General features: G+C 31.7%; 1 protein-coding gene across 7 annotated transcripts in view; it reads right to left on the bottom strand.

Annotated features, from left to right (window-relative positions):
• pnut (septin 7-like protein pnut) overlaps window positions 1-20,436 on the bottom strand; it is a 198,347-nt gene that overhangs the window by 34,767 nt on the left and 143,144 nt on the right. For all 7 annotated transcript variants that reach the window (XR_015039653.1, XM_085811442.1, XM_085811435.1 and 4 more), the window contains exons 8-12: window positions 17,086-17,182; window positions 16,946-16,997; window positions 9,706-9,819; window positions 5,246-5,381; window positions 3,052-3,215 (exon numbers count right to left, since the gene is read on the bottom strand). Coding sequence is in view for 6 of the 7 variants with exons in the window: in XM_085811442.1 (XP_085667568.1) it covers window positions 3,052-3,215; window positions 5,246-5,381; window positions 9,706-9,819; window positions 16,946-16,997; window positions 17,086-17,182 (563 nt within the window). In the remaining variant the exon portion in view is untranslated. The remainder of the gene's footprint in view (window positions 1-3,051; window positions 3,216-5,245; window positions 5,382-9,705; window positions 9,820-16,945; window positions 16,998-17,085; window positions 17,183-20,436) is intronic.

The following is a 20,436-nucleotide window of genomic DNA, read 5'->3' as shown; positions in this document are numbered from 1 at the left end:
AAGAAATGTGCCCAGGAAAAAATAAATAAAAAAATAGATATTTTTTATCTGTACGTCCTTCAGCGAGAACACCTGTTAGAAGGTTTGTGGACATGAGGAGCCACATCAAGTCAATTAAAGACAAGGGAAAAAATTTCAAATTGTGTTTTCTTTGGCTTTTGGTGAGCTAACAGATATAACTGATACTGCTCAAATGCTGGTGTTTATTTGAAGAGTTAATGCTGTATTTAAGATGGTTGAAGAATTAATTTCTGTCTGCATGGAACAACTACAACGGAGAGTCTATAGTCAACTACAGTTATAGTCTGCATGAAACAACTACAGTTGAGAAAATGCTAATACAATACAATTTGTGATGTAATCAATTAAAACATATCACAGCTGATTGAGGAAAAAATAAACCATCGCTTGTTTTGTGAACTTCCTGACTTGCCTCATCATATATCCGTTCAATAGCTCATGGGAAAGTTATACTGAAATTCTTCTGACCAAGAAAGTCATTGATACTTTTTTGAATGAGTAAAAGTGCCCACAATCTTTATCAAACAGTATATGGCTATGGAAATTAGCATTTGCCACAAACATCGTGGATTATCTCAACAAATTCAATTTAAAATTACAGAGGAAAACAGTACTCGTATGTGAAATGTATTATATCATGAAGTCATATCACCAAAAATTTGCATTGTTTTACACGCAAACAACATTAAGCAAATTTGGCCATTTTGCATGTTGTAAAAAATTTCAAATATTAGCAAAATCCCCATTCCCAAAAAATTTCATACAGGATATATTTTCTGAACTTATACTTAGCATTTTGTGGACCTTGATGCAAGTGCAAAAAATATTTCTATTTCAAAATCTGTTTGACTGTATAATTGAGGAGCTTCCATCAGACCATTAACTGGAAGTGACTGACTTGGAAAATGATATGTAATGATGTTTAAAGAAAAGGATCTAACTCAATTTTATAAATATCTTACTCGGAGATGGGTATATGTATGTGGGAGTACTTACCAATGCTAAAACACATTTTCAAAAATGAAATATGTAAAATCGCAATTTAAGGCATTATTTACAGATGACCATCTGCAAACAACTTTAATGGCAAAAATTACTAATTTCAAGCTCTAATATGATGAAATACTACCTCAGAAGAAACAATACCAATCTTCATATTAGAATTTTTAAATTTATTAATTAATAATGTGTTTTTTTAATGTGTAAATGTAAATCTGTTATTTATATTTGCAAATGTTTAGTGTGTGTGTGTTAATAAAATGTAAATACATAATATGTAAAAATATCACTTTGTAATAAAAAATGAACATTTTTTTGCTCCATGAGAAAATTACCCATTCTTATCTTCATGTTTACTACTTGGCCTCTCAAGCCTAAAATTTTTAAAATCTGATCCTATTTAAAAAAGGTCTGCCAACCTCTGGCTCAGATGATCAAAGACCAAAGCTAAGTTTTGGCTTTCTTAAATAAAAGAACAAGATGTTTTATTCCTCCCTCCCCTTTTTTAACACACTTTACGCATTCAAATTATGATGTGAATTTCTCTGAAAACACTGCGTGAGAAAATACCAGCTTCTGGAAAAGAATACTGAACAGATGCAAGATAAGTATATCAGCTTCAAATAGGTTGGTATTACACAGAAGATGTTCTATGGATTCTGAAGAGATCTCATACAGGTCTCTATTCTAGCAGGTTGGTATTACACAGAAGATGTTCTATGGATTCTGAAGAGATCTCATACAGGTCTCTATTCTAGCATATATATATTCTGATAATTTATACATTTTATGTATACAAAATAGAATTTTGCCTAATTTTTAAAGCTACTTAATTTCTAGTATAGATTAAAAACATGGTAACACAAGCATTTTACTTATGAGTGGCACAACAAAATATCACAAAAACTGGATTCAACATTGATTTCTTTTATTTTCTCATGCATCAATTGCAGCATACATTAAAAAAATTTGGACCCATTACCCTCATCTAGAAGAAATTACAATACAGTTAAAAAGGGTCAATACGGCTTTCGCATTTCTTCACATAATTTGAATAGTGCTAGTTCTGAACCCTCTTTTGCTATCTAAATTTTCTTTTGTAGCCACTTTAACTTCTCGAACCTACCATCCCAACTACTGTATTTGCCTTTTTGTTTGTTCCATAAAGAACAAATCAAACTGATTGATTACTTAGAGAAATGAAGTGGTTTTACTGATTGCAAATAAAACCAGTTAGTACATACAAAAGAAAAAAAAAAAAAAAAGAAAGAAAGAAAGAAAGAAAAGAAAAAGAAAAAAGAAGAATCGGTATGGCTTACTGAAAATTTTAGGTCATTGTGTGACTTTTTTGCACATTATTTGCAGAATTCTCATAAAGTAATATACGCCAATTTTACATCATTCATTCAATTAAAATGATTACAGATTTGCATGAAGAAAATAGAATTTTGGAACAAGTGAAATTATAAGCTAAATTCTTAGATTTTAAGTTCCATTTTAAGTCATTTTAAACAAAGGGTAAATAACAAAATGAGCATCATGGTGAAGTGTAAAACAAATTGTTCTTAGATTAATCAAAACTCAGCCCACATTTTTAAAACAGCCTTACTAAATATGCTCTATTAAGAATTAAATTATGATTTTTGAACATGTTGATGCAGCTAAATATTATAACAACTTTGATATACATTACACCACTTTTATAATTAATATCAATACAATATAATGAGAGTTATTTATTATAGGATAAATTATTTGCTTATAAGACACTTTCACAGTTAACCAACTAAAAAGAAATATGAAGCTAATTGAATATTAGAATAAGATAAAAATTTCATTTAAAAAAATTCCATATTCAGCATATATAACTAAATGCAAGTAATATATAAATCATTTAAATAAATGATATATTTTAATAAATACTTAAAAATATACATACACATGACAGATGACATTGTATTTAGCAAACTGGAAAACCAAACTAATGTTATTTATTCAACCAGTAAATATATTAAAATTCCTAATACTTACTCTTTGGAATTATTGTCCATGGTCATTCTTTTGAATGCATCTTCAACATCTTTGTTTGCTAACTCAAATGCTGCTTTTTCCTTTTCAAATGCTTTCCTTCTTTCTTCTAATTCTTGTTTTTGCTGATCTAGACTCTTTCTGATTTGCTCATGCCTTCGCTGAAGCTAAGATAAAAGCAAAATCCTCTTTAGTTAAGATTATTTCCTAAATTTTATTCTTGCAAGCATCAGTTGATGTTCATGGGAATTAATCCAGAAATAAATGTGTTCATATTTTTCAAAATTAAAAAGTATTAAAATAATATAAAATACCATATTAATCAAAAAAGACATATTTCATGAATCAATATTTTTTTAATAAGGGGGAAATGTAACTTTACTCCTTTAATAGCTGGAATTACAAATAGATTTAACACTATTATTAATAAAAAATTTAAATTAATATTTACAGAATACTAATACAGTACTTACTAATAATAGTTACAGAATATAATAATAATACTTGAATAGAATTTTACTAATTTGTTAATCAAAAAAGTGATTGTTATCTTGAAGATGTTTCACTTAAAACTGAAATACATAACTTCATTGATTATTAGAAAACTAGCTACAACTAACCCATGTCTAACATTAATATTACTGATAAGGTGGCAATGCAAGATAGGAGTGGGTAGGTCACATCAATTCATCGTTGGTTATACGGGTGTAGTCTCACCACTATACAGCTTTACCCGAATTTTTACGAACACTCTGAGGAATAGACATGACGTTCTTCCACTCCCCTTTTCTTATCAAAAATTTTCTGAAAGAACTTTTGATTATACCCTTAATAATATCCATGTTTTCTTTGGGATTTTTAGATGATATGGCAGGCAATATTGCTTAACTACTACATTGATCAGGATGGCTACTTCATGATATAAGTACGGGTTAAGGCAAGGCTGGCACCTGTGCATTCCTGTAAGAACATTAGGTATTGGCAGGCTTTGCTTCATCTTAAACTTTGTCACAATTTTAATGGAGAACCCTCTGGAGGGGATCTGAGGGTCTCTCATCATTCTTCTACCATCAAGCACTCAGGAGGACTTTTGGCTTGCCATGTATTTTCAGTGTCCCCTTGCAGCATACATACTATCGATGCCTTCACATTATTCATGCTTTCTCCAGTATTCAAACATGGAACCATCAGTACTGCAGTCAGCATCCCTAATCGCTACACTGCCTGGGTGGCTACTTCATGAAATAAGAGAATAATACAAGTCAGTTGCACTATACATCAGTGCTTTGACTGGCAACAGCTGACAAAAGGCATAAGACAAATATATGACAGAATGTTTTTATGATGAAAATACTGACAAGACAGAAGAAAAAGACTAAACCCACAAATACATGCATGCTCATAACATAAATGAAACCAGTCATTTCCTCTTTCCAATTAACATTATTTTTAGTATTAGTCCAAGGTAATTCAAATTTTACAATGTAATCAAGTGATAATGATTTATTTGCATGCAAAAATAGTGGGTTGTGAAATTTCATTCCTGGAAATTAGTTTTAAATACCTATATTAATGTGTCTTTGTATCAAATGATGAAGCACTAAATACCAATATCTTTATAAATTAAAATTTTCACTGCATTTATCTGAAATTGCATAAATTACTACCAATTGAAACAGGAAAACTTTTAACAAATTGGAGGATGGAGATTTTGCTTTTACCATACTACAAGAATTGTTGCTTTTTTCCCTACCACCAAAGTGAGTAGTAAAAAAAATCCAACGTTCAACTATCTGACATCTGGCCAAAAAAATTAACACTTTTTTCACATAAGATTTGAACGTAAATTCATATTATTTCCTTTATGCAATTTATATAATAAAAATTTAAAATAAAAATTTACTTTATTCTAAATGTGTTCAGTAATTAGATGATTGATAAAAAGTGTGGAAAAATGAGCCAGATGAAATTTGATTGATTGTTATGCTTTTAGTTGAAATCAGATCTTGGATATTAATTCTGATTTGTCTTAATTAACTGGAACTAATTTTAAATTTGCATAATAATAATAAATTAATTAAAAAATCAAATATTTGTCCAGAATAAGCTATTACAATTTTTTTTAATCTAGATTATCTTAAAAAATGCTTATTTATAACACAGAAATATTTATATCACCAGTTAACATCATACGTACATCTATTTCTGAATCTTTAAGCTTTTGCCTTTTCTCTTTCACTTTCATTTCAAATACTTGCTCCATCTCTTGTTCCATTCTTTTCATTTTATTTTCATGTTCTCTCTTTTCTTCTTCTAACTGGTCGAGCGGGTTCCTGAAACATGGATACCTTTGAAATGATTGTCTGAACATAAATAATTTGTCACACTTGGACCCTCCTATATTATAATTTGCCTAAGTTATGATGAAATTCTTTACTTAAAAATATTTAACTATATTAAATGTATACCATAAATTTTTAGTTGCAAGAAAATGCATCAGAATAGTATTAAAATATTTCATATTAAAAATTTAGTATGAAAATTTATAATTTGAGTTAACCATCATTACACTTCAAAACATTAATTTGAATATGTTAATCTATTAAAAAAAGAAAAAAAGAGTGACTATCAATATATTGTGTAAGAATGAGATATAAAAGCCTAGAGCTATGAAACCTAGCACATAGATTTTCTACTAATACTTGTACGCATTTCCATGAGCAGGTCACATTTGCATATTCTCAATTCTTTTTTCAAAATCTAATCTATACATTTTAATAATTTTTTTCTTATAATTATATTTTTGTTCCCATAGTTGTTTAGTGATTGAATTACCCATTTCAAAATTTTAGTCTTTGCAACATCTAACATTTCAGTAGTCTTTGCAACATCTAACAGTTCAGTAGTCTTTGCAACATCTAACAGTTCATTAGTCTTTGGAACATCTAACAGTTCAGAAAATAATCTTCCTAAGTCCCTCAAATGGCCAGATACTAACAACTTTACGCATTTGCTAGGAAGGCCAATATCCATTGATCAATTAGCTATTTCATGATCGAGAATGCTCAAGGTCAGGGAAATCAATTTTACATTCTAAATTTTGAAAAATACTGCAGAGAATGTATTCAAGGATCTCCCACTTCTCTTTCCCTACCACCAAACCTCTCGAGAAGACTTTCAGCTCGCCAGTATTCTAAGTGCCTCTATACTGCACAGACACTACATACTTGCCTTCTTTGGGATTTGAAGGACATGAATACGACAGCCAGCACTGCTCACTCCTATACCGATCATGATGGTTAATACAAATGTACAGATTTTTGATGATTTTTCTCAAAATATATTCCAAATTTTGAACATTATGTCTCTAATAACTTTTAATTCTAGTATTAGGAAATATATGGCTTTACAATGTCTTGCATTTTCCCCAGATCATGAAAACAACTCTTCATCCTTTTTAAAAACAAAAATGCTCAAAAAAAAAAAAAAATATTAATTAGAAAATTGCCTTTAATTCTTTAAAATGATATGACATCATCTGCTACTTTACTCAAGCTATAATGAAGTATGACATTTCCCTGCACGCTCGTCATGATGCAAATGAATACTACACCCAGATGGCAGGAAGAGCTATAGTTTGAATTCCAGTGAAGGCAAAAGTGATTTTTCATGTTCCCTAGCTTTGAAAATCTCTAATGGTATTACAATAGTGCCTAGGCTAAAACTTGTCACTGCCTGAATTTGGTTGAATGGGAAGAATTAACTTTTAAAATTGGAGAGAATATTACGAATTATCAAATTCTCCTATGCTCTCATCATGTGTTACAAGTCAAGATACCTTATGTGTGATGTCGTTACGTTGAACTGAAGATCACTAAAGGAGAAACTCGCGTCGTGCTGGATTTTGAATTTGAAATTTTACTTGGACTTTTGATGTATTCATATTAACCTAACATGTGTTTTTTGTCCACATTGAAACATGTTTTGTGTAAAGATGCACTAATCATTTGCATTAATATCTCTTAAATGATTGTAAACAAAAGGAGGATCGCCTAGTGGTCCTGGCAAAAGAACCCGCTGAGGACAAGGTAAGCAATTTTTTAAAAAAATTTATTATTTTTAATTTTTACCTTTGATTAATTGAATTTGAAATAACATATATTAAGTAGTGCTCCATGTGGAACTACTAGGTTGAATTTTAATTGAAATTTAAGACATTTTGCTTTAAGCAAAAATGGATGTAGAAAAAGAAATGAGCTGCTTTACGAGTATTAGTCACGAAACTAATAAATAAGCTAGAAACTGCTAATGAGGGTGAAAAATGTGTAATTGAAGAAATGGCTATGCAGTTAACTAATAAAGAACCAATCCTAGCTGATAAAAATATTGAAAGTTTAACTGATGTAAAGAGTTAAAAGAAAAAAAAATTATAGAGAAGAGTATAAAGATAAAATTATTGTTTAGAAGTTAGTTACAAAAAGATGTTTAGATGCTAAGCCACATAGCACTAATACTACTTCACGTGGAACTGTCACTGTATAGCAAAACAAAATTTAACTCCCAAACTTGTGCTTGGGAATATTTTCAGGAAAAAATGTGTCCATAATAAATGTCATTACGTTGAACTGAAGTTGGCCTAGGTTTAGGTCGTGATTTGAGACAGCTGTACACGAAAAAAAGTCTATGCTCAGTGGATAAATTTAATCATTTAAAGTCAATTCTGACTTTTAGATGCAGAAACGGCAATACAAAGGTTAACATTAGCAGCACGAGAAAGCTGTAAAATGTTAAAAGATCATTTCGACTGCAAGGAACTAAAAACAGATTCACACATAAATAATTTGTCAATTTCGACTCCAGTTAAGTCTAGTGATGTGATGGTACTTCAAAAATTACATGACCACTATGAAGTACAGATAAAGGATTAAAATCGTGTATAATATTTTACCAGATTTGTATGATGCCTTATTGTACCAAATACCAATAAATATGATCCTTAATGATTTAGCCCTAGAATTTTATAGAAAACATCAAGATAATAACGAAAATGTTCAGATTACTAATTTCATTTTCGTTTCAGATTACTAATTTCATTTTCGTTAAAGGAAACAGAAAGTAGAGAGCACACAGGATTTTTAATTAAGCCAACCGATTCTGAAATTGCAGAAAGAAAATTATATTTTGAAAACAAGCGGCAGTTTCGAGAATACTTTTGAGACAACGTAAGAAATCAGGATTATTATACGGGTTGTATCCCTTCAATAGCCACATTAAACACATCTTTTTTTCAACAGCTGTTTATTCTGCTCTGAAAATCATAGTTCTGAATCACATAAAAAAACTGTAGCAGAAAAAAGGGAAGCATTAAAACAAAGAGAAAATTGTTTCATGTGTCTTAAAAGGTATCATTTAGTTACAGATAGCAAACTGAAACTAAGCTGTTGCATTTGCAATCAATGGCATCATATATTGATACACAATGTGAATATCAAGAGGCCCATTCAAGGAATAATCACGTCTTCAGTTTCTGATTCATTTAAGATTGTAGCGAACATTTATTACGGAGGACATCTGTAAGAAATTTAAACTACAGTTATAGGAGAAATAAAAATATTCTCATTTGAGTCCATGATGCCTGAAGTGCAATAAGTGAAAAGAACCAGTCTCATTTTGCATAATTCAAAGTATCAAAATTAAATCAAAATAGAAGCATTAATTATTCCTGCCATTAATGGATCATATATTCATTTCATTAGAAATGAAGCAGTTAACCTTATTAAAAATCAGGGAATACAATTTTCAATAAATGGAGGCAAGGAAATGTCAAAAATTTCTTTACTAACAAGAGTAGATTTTTTTTGGAAAATAGTTACGGGCAAACTTCACAGACTGTCCAATTTCTTACTAACAGTCAACATAATATTAGGTTGGACAATTAGTGGAACAGAAAGGGCTCATGGAATTTCATTAACTAGTTGGGAAACAAAAAGAAGTCTGCGGGGACCAAGTCAGGAGAGTACGATCGAACATTCCGAAACTCAAAACTGTGATCAAAGGATGTCTTTGTGGACGTTGAAGACATCAAGAACAATGTGATGTCAACATTGAAGAGCCTTCCGAAAGAGGACTTTAAGAGTTGTTTCCACAACTTATACAGCCGAGCACAGAAGTGTATTACGGCTGATGGGGATTACTTTGAAACATATTAAAAGGTTACATTTTTCACATCATCTGTTCTGGTGTTATTAGAGATGTTCTGGAAATTAATAGTCACACCTTGTATATTTACATACTTTTTGTTGTGGCCGATTGCAACCAAAATATGAAGTGCACATCTACATGTTATAGCAGTCCTATATACAAAATTTCAACATTCTGAGGACGTACAGATGTCAAGCAAAAACATCGTTAAATTGCATTCGATAGTGGATATTTGTGTTGAAATATGACGCATGAAACTTTTTGTGATTACAATACTTCCTTTTTTCTTCGTAGAAGGAAGTTAAAAAGGGGAGCAAGCATTATACAGAAACATGCATCATATTACTAAACACATTAGCCAATAGTATTGTTATTTTAGATGCCAAATGTAAATCTGCTATGAAAACCACATTCTGCTCATTTCACAATAATGCAGATTCTGTACTTCGGACTTACTTATTTGATAATCTAGCTGGTTTACCATCAGATCCGACACCAGCAAGTTTTCGACATCGGAAGTTTTCATAATGTACATGACTGGTGACATCTTTCAAATCTTGCATATGTGTTCTAGAATTAAGTCATAAAATGAAAAATAACATCTTTATACATTCCAATACTTTATAAATTTAACAAGCCAATTAAAAAACAGGACAATCAAAACTTTTCCTAAAAAAGAGAAAAATTTTCTAGTGATTAACAAAAGAAGCCAAATGTCATTAAAATTCATTAGTTTGCACCTTAGCAAATATAAAGTAGTACTACACAGCAAATATTAATATCTCATTTACTTGCATATTCTTACTCCCTCTTTTTATTAATTTTATCGCATAAAAAACAAGAGGAGAAAATTATAAATATATTTTAAGGATGTGCTTATAATAAGTACAAAACAAATGAAAAGTAATCATGCATAAACTATTGGTAACTATCATAATATTGTTTATTTAAAAGAAATGTACATTCCAATAAGAAGATATCCTCATTTCTACTTCTACGTATCTTAAATCACACCTGCGTTTGTTGCTGCCAATGGCTAATTTCTAGAACTCAAATCATTTAATGTTGCTGGAAGAATGGGAAAAATTACATGCATACTAAAAAATTTCCAAAAACTTGCACTAAAAATCTAGGGATGCAAGTAAATACGATATATAACTAAAAAATTAAAATTGCTCTTAAAAAAAAAACTGTTATCATTTTTATGATGTTAAGCCAGAGAAGCAGACTGTTATTCCACTAGCCCGTTTTCTGACACATCGTGGAGCGAAAAAGGTCTCTGATGTGCACATCATTTATTGTATCCAAATAAAAGTCACTGACGTTGCATTTTAATCCTTCCTTTGTATGTGAGGCTTATCACAAATGCTTTCCTTCATCCAATTTCTTTAATCAAATTTTATACAATATATCATCTTCTAAGCCATACCTATACTTATATTAAGCACCCTACTTTATTATTTGTGATATAAAATTGTAGATACATTTTTTCAACAGAATTATTTAATCTCTTACTCCTGTGAAATTATATGATAAATTATTTTTCTTCTTTTAGTTCATTATTATTTTATGAGTCTTAAATAAAAACTTTATGAAAATTTTGTAATCTTCTTTATCAAAGATACATTGTCAATTAAATTATTTAATCAAAAGACCATTTTTCAATAATGAAAAATTTGCTCTTTTCAAAATTCTGTTATGGTAAACAGTCAAAAATATCCAGCAAGTTCCAAAAATTCTCCCTCCACAAACCAAAAATTGCATTAAAGTTTTATAAAATCCTTATTTAAAAGATTTTGCCTCCTGCTCTACCCTGCAGTGCAAACAGTAAAATTCCGAGAGTTTTAGTTTGTTCATTAAACAAAGGTATGCATAAAAACTTGTTTCAGCACTAAATTAAAAAAAAAAAAAAAAAAAAAAAAAAAGAGTTTTTAAAAACATATGGATGCATCACACTGCATTGTTAAAAAACCTAAATCAAATTTTGGAAAACAAATGGCTGAATCACACTGTATTGTTAGCCAAAATGACAAGTCAAATACACATGATTATTTTTAATGCCATTTCCTGAAAGCTGAGCCACTCAAGGGGTTAATGAAGGATAAACTAATGTGCATGCTGAAGCGCAAAATTGACAGCCTTCTCTTGTCAATGACAATTTGGTAATGAAAGCTGATGAAAATCTTTGAAGGAACAGATATTTTACACTGTCAACCCTTTCCGAAGTTTCCAGAACTGTTCTGCATGAAATTGTTTCCACTGTTTATATTACCATAAGTAATGTGCCAGCTAAGGTACCAAAAATATATTGTATGAGATGTCCACAAAATCAAGCATAAAATATGTTGGATAGAAAATCAAGTTCTTTGATATTTCTTATCCAATACACTGATGAGAGAGAGGCGTTTTTAAACTAGTTAGTGACTGGTGATGAAACTTGAGTTGATCATGTAACTACAGAATAGAAACTACAAGGCAAGCTGATGAAAACCTTTCATGGAACAGATGTCTTACACTATCAGCTTTTCTTCTTTTCACTTTCAAAGCAAGGATGAGACAAAAACATGAAGATATCCTATGGAAACACACAGAATTTCCCAAAAGACAAAAATTCTAAACAGCAATGTCATTCCCAAAAATCACATGAATTGTGTTTTGGTAAATGAAAGGGATTCTACTAGTTGAATTGTTTCCTAAAGATGATGCCTTCAGTGTAATTTGATACTTCAAAAAGACTTCAGCAAGCAATTCAAAACAAAAGGACAGTACCGCTCAGTTGAGAATTGTTTTACTTCACAACAATGCTCAGGGACATGCTGCTGGTGTCATTCAAAGGCAAACTGGTGAGTTCAGCTGGCAGCAGGTTGATCATCTCCTCTGCCCCTCCAGTACACACCTTGTATGTCTTGCTCTGCACACAAAGCATCACCTTGAAGGTCATCACTTTCAAAGCAAGAACAAGACAAAAAAAAAAAAAAAAGTGAAGATACGGCTGTTATCACTGATGACAGCTGTCTCTTTAGGAAGGTGTAAAGTAGTTACTAACTGCAACAAATGTCTCAGTACTACTGGAAACTATGCAGAAAATCAGCCTGACAAAATTTCATGTAAAAATTCACTTGAAAAAAAATTTTTTTTTTAAATAAAACAGAACTTACTTCTGGACACACCTTGTGTATTGTGTACTTCTGGACACACCTTGTGTGTAATACTGTATAATTTGTAAATAACCTAACAGTGTAATTGAAACTACAATTTTAAAACCATACTTCTAATATTAAATTTACATTTCTGTATAAGATTCAATTTATCCCAGACTTCTGAAACTGCACTTCAAAAGTAGATTAAATACTTGTATTCTCTCTTACAGCTTTCAGTATAATAGATGTTACTTATTAAAACAGCTTTATAAACTGTAAACCAGGGATAGGCACACTTTTTCAGTAGCAGGCCAAGATAAATTTTTCTAAAATTTTAAAAACAATATACAAGTATTACAATTTAAATATGTTAATGAGATGAATGAAGTTGCGATTTCATTTTTAAAAATTCCTTATATTGAGGTTCGAAGTGAAATGTACTGATTTTAAGGAACAAGGCTAAATGCTGATCTGTCAGTCTACTTCTGAAATAATTCCTTCTAAGGTTCATAGTTGAAAACACTTGTTCACATATATCATAAGATGAAGCAAACATAGCATGGATTTTCTGGGTGTGAGATATTAAATTTGGGAAACTTACTTTTGATAATGATTTGTAAAACTCTTAACTTTGGCATATTTAGAAACTACTGCTTGAGATGATTGTTAGATTGCAACTCAATTAATTCAAGCTGCAGATCTGACCTCCCTGCTTCACAATTTACGTTGAAAGGCATGGTAAAAATATCCAATTCTGTTTGAATGGCACTGAAATCTTGAAATCACTGTTTGAACTCAAAAATGCAGTTTTTTCAAGCCATTTTCATAATTCTTAAGCTTCTCTTCATTTACTTAGGGTATTGAATTTAACCTTGGAAAGTGAGACATTAAGCTAGCTGTCCAGCAAATAGATTAAGATTTAGTTTAAAAGCTTTGAGATGGACCCAGATATCGTTGATAAATTGATTTTTCCCTTGCATCTTGACACTTAAGTTGCTCATATGATAAAGAAGATCTGTGAAAAGTGAAAAACCTGAAAGCCATTCCGTATCTTCTAACATCTCGCACTTCGCAGAGCACTGTTTCTCATGGAAGAACAACATAATGTCGTCTTTCAGCTGCCAAACTCGCTCAAAAACACATCCTGCACTAAGTCACCTTAAGGTCAGTTTACACCTGTCAGAGCGGCTCGGAGCGAGTCGCTCATTACGATTACTTTGACAGTGTAAACGCTCACTTCGACGGAGTAGAAACGTAGGGGAGATGAGTCAGCGTTTCCATTTCTACTTTGAACCTGTTGAAAAATCTATCTGGGCAGTTAGTCCGAGCAGCGTTCGCAGGGACGTTGTGACAGTGAGTTCTATAATGCCGAGATGTAAAGCAATAGCCAAACCATGGCACTTTTTAATGCATATGCATCTTATGAAGTATTTTAGGGAACACTTCACTGCTTCATTAAGATGTTGCATACTTCTATAATTATGTGAGCTTATATTCATTTTTTTTTTTTCTACAAGCATCCTACATGAGGATGCAATAAATATATGATATTATAAACTATAAAAATAAAAATGGAATTATGAAAAAAAATATGTAGATCTGTTTTATTGGGGATATTTAAATTTCTTGCTTTGTATAAAAACATTCTGGGCTATAACACGTTACAACTCAGCTTGGATGTGAAACATGTTCAGCTTGGATGTGTGAGTGTACTGACGGTGTATTAAGGTTTATACAAATTATGCTAGATGAATTCTAATCTTCTTAAACTATCCATTTTAGCATTTTAAAAGTAAAATATAATCACTATATTTAACCATTATTAATTTTGTTGATATCACTTTGTGTGTTGTCCAGAAACACAATTTCAGTAGGATCCAAAAGTAAGAATTTGAGATAAATATCTTCCTGTTGGAACTATGTCATAATATACATATTCTTTTACCTGTGGTAATATATGTAATGCTCCCAAGTTTTTTGCTACTTCTTATTTATTTAAGATTTTCTGAAAAATTAGCTAGATAATATATATTTTACTTCTGCCGTGTTAATGGTTGCTATGAATAAATATTCCATGTGTTAATTTTGCATTCTTCTCTAGAAATAACACAGTTCCAGTCAGAACTCTGCATAATCAATTATATGCGCAGAGCTATTGATTCTGTGGATTCTAGATGAATAAATATACTCTCTCTATTAACAAATAATAAAACACATTATTATTTTTACACTATTTTGTAAATGATTAATTAGGTGTAAATAAACAGTTGTATATAGTAGAAAACTTCGTTAATTTGAATTTCAATAACCACAGTTGACTAAATAACTTCTCTCAAACTGAGTTTCTTTTAAAATCTTGTATCTGATATGCAATAACGTTTTTGTAACTTTGGACATTCTTGTCCAAAATTCATTTAATAGTTCATTTGATACTCCTAATTTATCGCGGCAAGCTACCCAGTCACGTACCCATTTCCTTTTCTTCCTCTTCTTTTTTTTTTTTTTTTTCCCTCTCGCAAGAGCAGAAATTAATTTGTTTGAAACTGCTTCCCAGACTTCAAGCACATCTATGTATGTTCAATGCATATTCTTTCCTGCAGCTGCCACATCGGTATCCATTTCGTAAACAAACGGAGGCCAGTTGTCAGTCCACTCTGATTGGTGTAAACAATCTAGCAGAGTACAAGTCCGTTCACTCGGTTCGAAACGCACGGATGAGCAGCTTGCTACGAGCGACTCTGACAGATGTAAACTGGCCTTTACTTTCGTGTAATACAGTACATCAGAGTATTCAGCTTGCACGGACTGAAGAAAATCTCGAAATTGCCTGTGAGTAAGCCCACGAGATTGAATAGTATTTACAAGCTTCACAATTACATGAAGCATGGGTTTCATATTCAATGCAGATTTACACAGAGCATCTTGATGTATAACACAATGTAGAAAAACAACACTGTTCCCGGGATAGTTTTGATTAAAGAGTCCAAGAAAATCCAAATTGTATCCTGTCATATTTAGTGCTCTATCAGTCCTAATATTACAAATATTTGTTATAGGCACTTTCAAATATATATGTGTTATAGGCACTTAAAATTCACGATAAATATCACATCCTGTTGTAGTTCCCTTCAAAGAACGCATGTACACCAGTTCCTCAGTAATTTCAAAACTCTCATCAACACCTCTTACAAGTAATACTAATTGAGCAGTATCATTTATATCAGTGCCAATCTATCCATAGCATTATATCCATAGCTATGGAGCAAAATTTAAACTGGCCAATCTTTGACTTTAATTGTGACCTCAAATTTTTATTGATGTCTTCGATTCTATAAGTCACCGTTTTTACGAGATAAGCTTAAAGTCTCAAAATTATTTTTCTTGTCTGGACATAAAACATAGCAAATTTGGAGCATGCATTGTTTAACGAACTCCCCCATCAGTAAGAGCTTTATTACCTTTAGCAATATTTTATGCTACAATGTAACTTGCATGTATAGCTGCTTCTTGGATACTGTTTAACCTTCTTGAAAAAAAAAAAAAAAAAATTGTCCGCCTGATAATTTTTTACAAAGACTTTCTGCATTTTGTTTTCTTTCATATTCAGACATTGCTTCATAATTGGAATTCTTATGCTTAGATAAGGAATGATGGGAAATGTATATTCTTCAAAGACTGCTACAGCTTCATTGCAGATGAGACACACTGATTTATCTTTTACAACTGTAAAAAATATTTCAAGGTCCATTCATCATTTAAAGCATGGCACTCTGAATCAACTTTACACATTTTTTAGTAGCCATTTTGGGGTTGAAATATTTTACAAATAACCCAATCTAGCACTACCTATGCTAAACTTTTAATTTCACCACTATTCACAATGATGCTACATGTTTGTAATCTTTCCAAACGCAATCAACAATATTAGAACTCGCGCCAAAAGAAAAAGCCACTGGATGGAGCTTAAAATGCGCAGTCTGCCACACGTGAGGTCTGATTCACCTATATTGGATTCCCATATGTCGAGAAAGAGCTAATGCTTGTTGGCTCCAATCTACAGCTATAACTAACAAAGAACTTCCACCTTAACACTTTACCGATTGAGAGCTGTCTGCACTTGCTATTTCCGTCGATTTATGTTTTGTAGAACAAAAATAGGGAAAGTAAAAAGATCATCAGGCCTTTGAAAAAAGGGAAGAAAAAAATAACAAAGTAGAAAAGGAGATGGATATATATAATATATACTTCTCTTAATTTGCCTCGGACTCGCAAATTAAAATTCTGTTCGCGGGCCAGAGAGAAACTTCTGGCCTTGGTTGGCCTCGCTGGCAGTAGTTTGCCCATCCCTGCTGTAAGCTGTTTATAAATTGTATCACAGTATTAATGATAATATAAATTTTTGCTGACCCAAATACTTTTATCTTGCTTCCAAATAATAATTACGTAAAAACATACTTGAATTCGATTGTTTTGCATACTACTAGTATTCATCACTTAATACTTTTAAAATATTTCTTTTACTGAATATAATTGTGAACAGAGAAAAGAAAACAAACCTTAAAAGCATATTTCGTAAAGCTATGAAATCACAGTGCTCCATATTTTCCACTAAGAAAAAGAAATATACAAATACTTAATTAGGTCATAATACTTACAATGAATCATTACTGCACTTAACGAAAAGTTGTTACTATACCTTCAGCAACTCCCCAGGGATATTTACGTCCCCTAACAAGCTTGCCATTGACATCTATAGTAGTGTTACTACCTACAACAGCAAAAGGTACCCGTTCCTATATAAAAATATTGTACTTTAGTATTTTAATTAATGATAAAAAATCCCCAAGTAAATCTGCAGAACAAGCAAAATATTAAAAATTTGTATTAACAAAGATTGCTAGGTTACATTTAGCTGAATTCTAACAAAGGAAACAAGAACGATGTGCTTTAGAAAATGGCACTTATCAAAGTTAAATATTCTGGAAATGTACAGTACATCTTGTCATAAGTATTCAGGAAATGTCATAAGTTCATGTCAACAACGCATGTGAAAAAAAAGTAAATAATGTTCAATGTAACAGTTTTCTCAAGAGAAAAAAACCCAGACAAAACTTCAATTCTGTTTACATTATATCTAACTTTTCTGAGTAGATAGCTGTATCAACCAGCTCAGTGAATCTAATTTCCACTTTAATAAATCCTGAAGATAGTTTTCTGCTTTCAGTAAGCTAATCTCTTGTCTTTAAAACATTTGTCGCAAGTCTCATGTGCAAGGGATCTAGTGAAATAAATGTGCAGCTGTATTTCAAACAATTAAATTTTTCCTTTATTAAGTTACAGCTGCATAATTTATGATGAAATAATATCATAACTTCCTCTTTCCCTTCCTCATCATTTAACTTTGCCATTTTGAGCTCCTAATTGCATATAATGTAGTTTTATAATCATTTAATTTCAGACTAATTCTTAAATAAGCTGACTTGAAATTGTTTTACATGTTAAACTGAAATTATAAAGATCAGATTAATGCTACTTTTTAACTTCATAATTTTAAAATTTTTCCATTTAAAACTTCTTTTAACTTTTTGAAACTTCAATTGTAAACCTTTCAGGGTATTTTGACAGTAGTCTGAAGTTTTTAGTAGCACTTTTTAAAGGGGGAGTTATTTATAATTTCTAATTGTAGACTGGATGCCCATACAAGTAAAAAACAGTTTTGCACTGATTGTATTGTTTCTTTTTGCACTATCAGTTACCAATATTGTTTTTAAATTTTATACCACTAACAAAAGAAAATTTCATTGAATTTTCCATTCAAAATGTTCAAAATTTAATAAATAAATATTAAAAATTTCCTTCATGATCTTAAATACCAAACTGAATTGGCTATTAAATACAATCCAAAAATATTTGAGAAATATTTCTTTTCCCTCATATTTACAACAATTCTGGAACATTTTTATAAGTGTGCAAAATACTAATGCTTTTAAATGTGAGATCATTTAACCCCTTCGCGCCGATTGTCACGTCTACGTGCCAGCAACGAACACACTCACCTACCGGCCGACACACAGGCGTGCCAGAGCATTTTTCCGTTTACTACTAACTGTCACGTATTTGTGCCAGTACCCTGGAACGTTTTAGAAACTATAATTTCTGCCACAAGATGGCACTGTATGTCCATATGGTTTCAGATACATGTACATTAGACCTTCTACTCGAAATGAGAGAAGCATGACTCACATACACGTGTTTTTGATTATATAAACAAACAGGGAACTAAATGTTTCCGAATGGCGTGATTTATGACGTCTCTTTAAATCACACTTTATTCGCACGTGGTAGTTGTTTATTGTAAGTAGAAGTTTTATATGTGCTAAAGCGTTGAGTATTTCGGTTTACAGTTCAGTTTTTAGCAAATAATTAGAATTCTTGTTAGACGTGAATTCTTTCTGTTTTTACCGTTGCAATGTCGAAGCGTCGAAAATGTTTAACAGAGCATGAAATAGCTGAAATGATGCAAAATATTTCAGATATTGATTCTGAAAGATTAACTGAAAGACATTTTCCAAAACTTTGTTCAGAAGAGACTAATAAGAAAATGAGACGATGATGCTTCGTTTGTTCACTTCCCGGAAAAATCCTCCAAAACGGCAAATGAGTTATTACGAGTTCAAGGAATGTAACGTAGGACTGTGTGTAGATCCCTGTTTTCAAATTTTTCATACGAAAAGAGAATTTTAAGTAATATATTTAGTTTTCAGATGTATAATGTTAAAAGTCATAAAATGGTGAGTAATTAAAATAAAATGTGTAAAATATGCATTTAAACAAGAAATAAGGAAATTAAAGTATATATATAAAAATATCTATAAAGCATAAGCCGTTTAAATACTCTATAGAGCATTATTAAATGATGCATTGATACTTCGGAAATTTCATGGATTTAGGCTTAGTAGCAAAAAAGCCCCTGGCCCTGGAGAGACGCTCACGGAAGACACTGCCGGCCTCCGCGATAAGCGCGCGTTTTCGCTACCCGGCTCGAAGGGGTTAAACTAAATTCTTAAATAAAAAAATATTGCTTTAAGAAACATCTAAAATGTACAAAAAAAAAAAAAAAAAAAAAAAAAAAAAAAAAAAAAAAAACATGTATTCTATTCTTAGAGAACCTTCTACTTTTTCTATACAAATGAATCTTTCCAAATTTATATTTCATCTGATAGATTTTATTAGGAAATGAATTTTCAGATATGTTGATCTAAATAATATCAATATGTTATACATACGAGGGCAATCCCCCCCCCAAAGAAAAGGTTTCCTATATTTTTAGATATACAAAGAACCGTTTATTTTTTATAATTGCTACATCACTTTAAAAATTGAAGAATGCTTTATTTTTCAACATAATCGCCATTTCGGTTGATGCATTTTTGTAGATGCTGTGGCAGTTTTACAATGCCCATGTCATACCAGCTTGCCGCCATGCCCTTCAGGAAGCGTTGAACCTCATCTTTCACCTCATCATCAGAGCAGAACCGCCATCCAGACAAATGTTCCTTCAACTTACGGAACAGGTGGAAATTGCTGGGTGCCAAGTTCAGCCTGTAAGGTGGGTGTGTGATGATGTTCCAAACAAAATTTTGCAGGAGATCAATGGTTTGACGGGCGACGTGAGGACGGGCATTGCCGTGGAGAATGCTTATGCCCTCGCTCAACATCCCTCTTCTCCAGTTCTGAATTGCCCTTCTGAGTTTCTTCAGTGTTTCACAGTACTTGTCAGTGTTGACTGTTGTCCCAGCTGGCTGAAAGTCGACCAACAGTACCCCCTTCCTGTTCCAAAACACAGTTGCTATGACTTTATCGGCAGATTGTGTTTGCTTGAATTTTCGTGGCTTGGGCGAAGAGGGATGCCGCCACTCACGTGACTGTTGTTTGTCTCAGGTGTAAAGTGGAATGCCCAGGTTTTGTCACCCGTGACAATCGAGTCCAAGAAGTTGTCCTTTTAGTCTCTATAGCGGCAAAGAAATTTGCGGGAAGAATCAACCCG

Source organism: Stegodyphus dumicola, chromosome 2 (assembly GCF_044657685.1).
Source record: "Stegodyphus dumicola isolate Sdum_Otavi_A_Nest chromosome 2, ASM4465768v1".
NCBI lineage: Eukaryota > Metazoa > Arthropoda > Arachnida > Araneae > Eresidae > Stegodyphus > Stegodyphus dumicola.
Note: the sequence above shows the minus strand (reverse complement) of the source record. Positions and strands in the feature narration are given on the sequence as shown.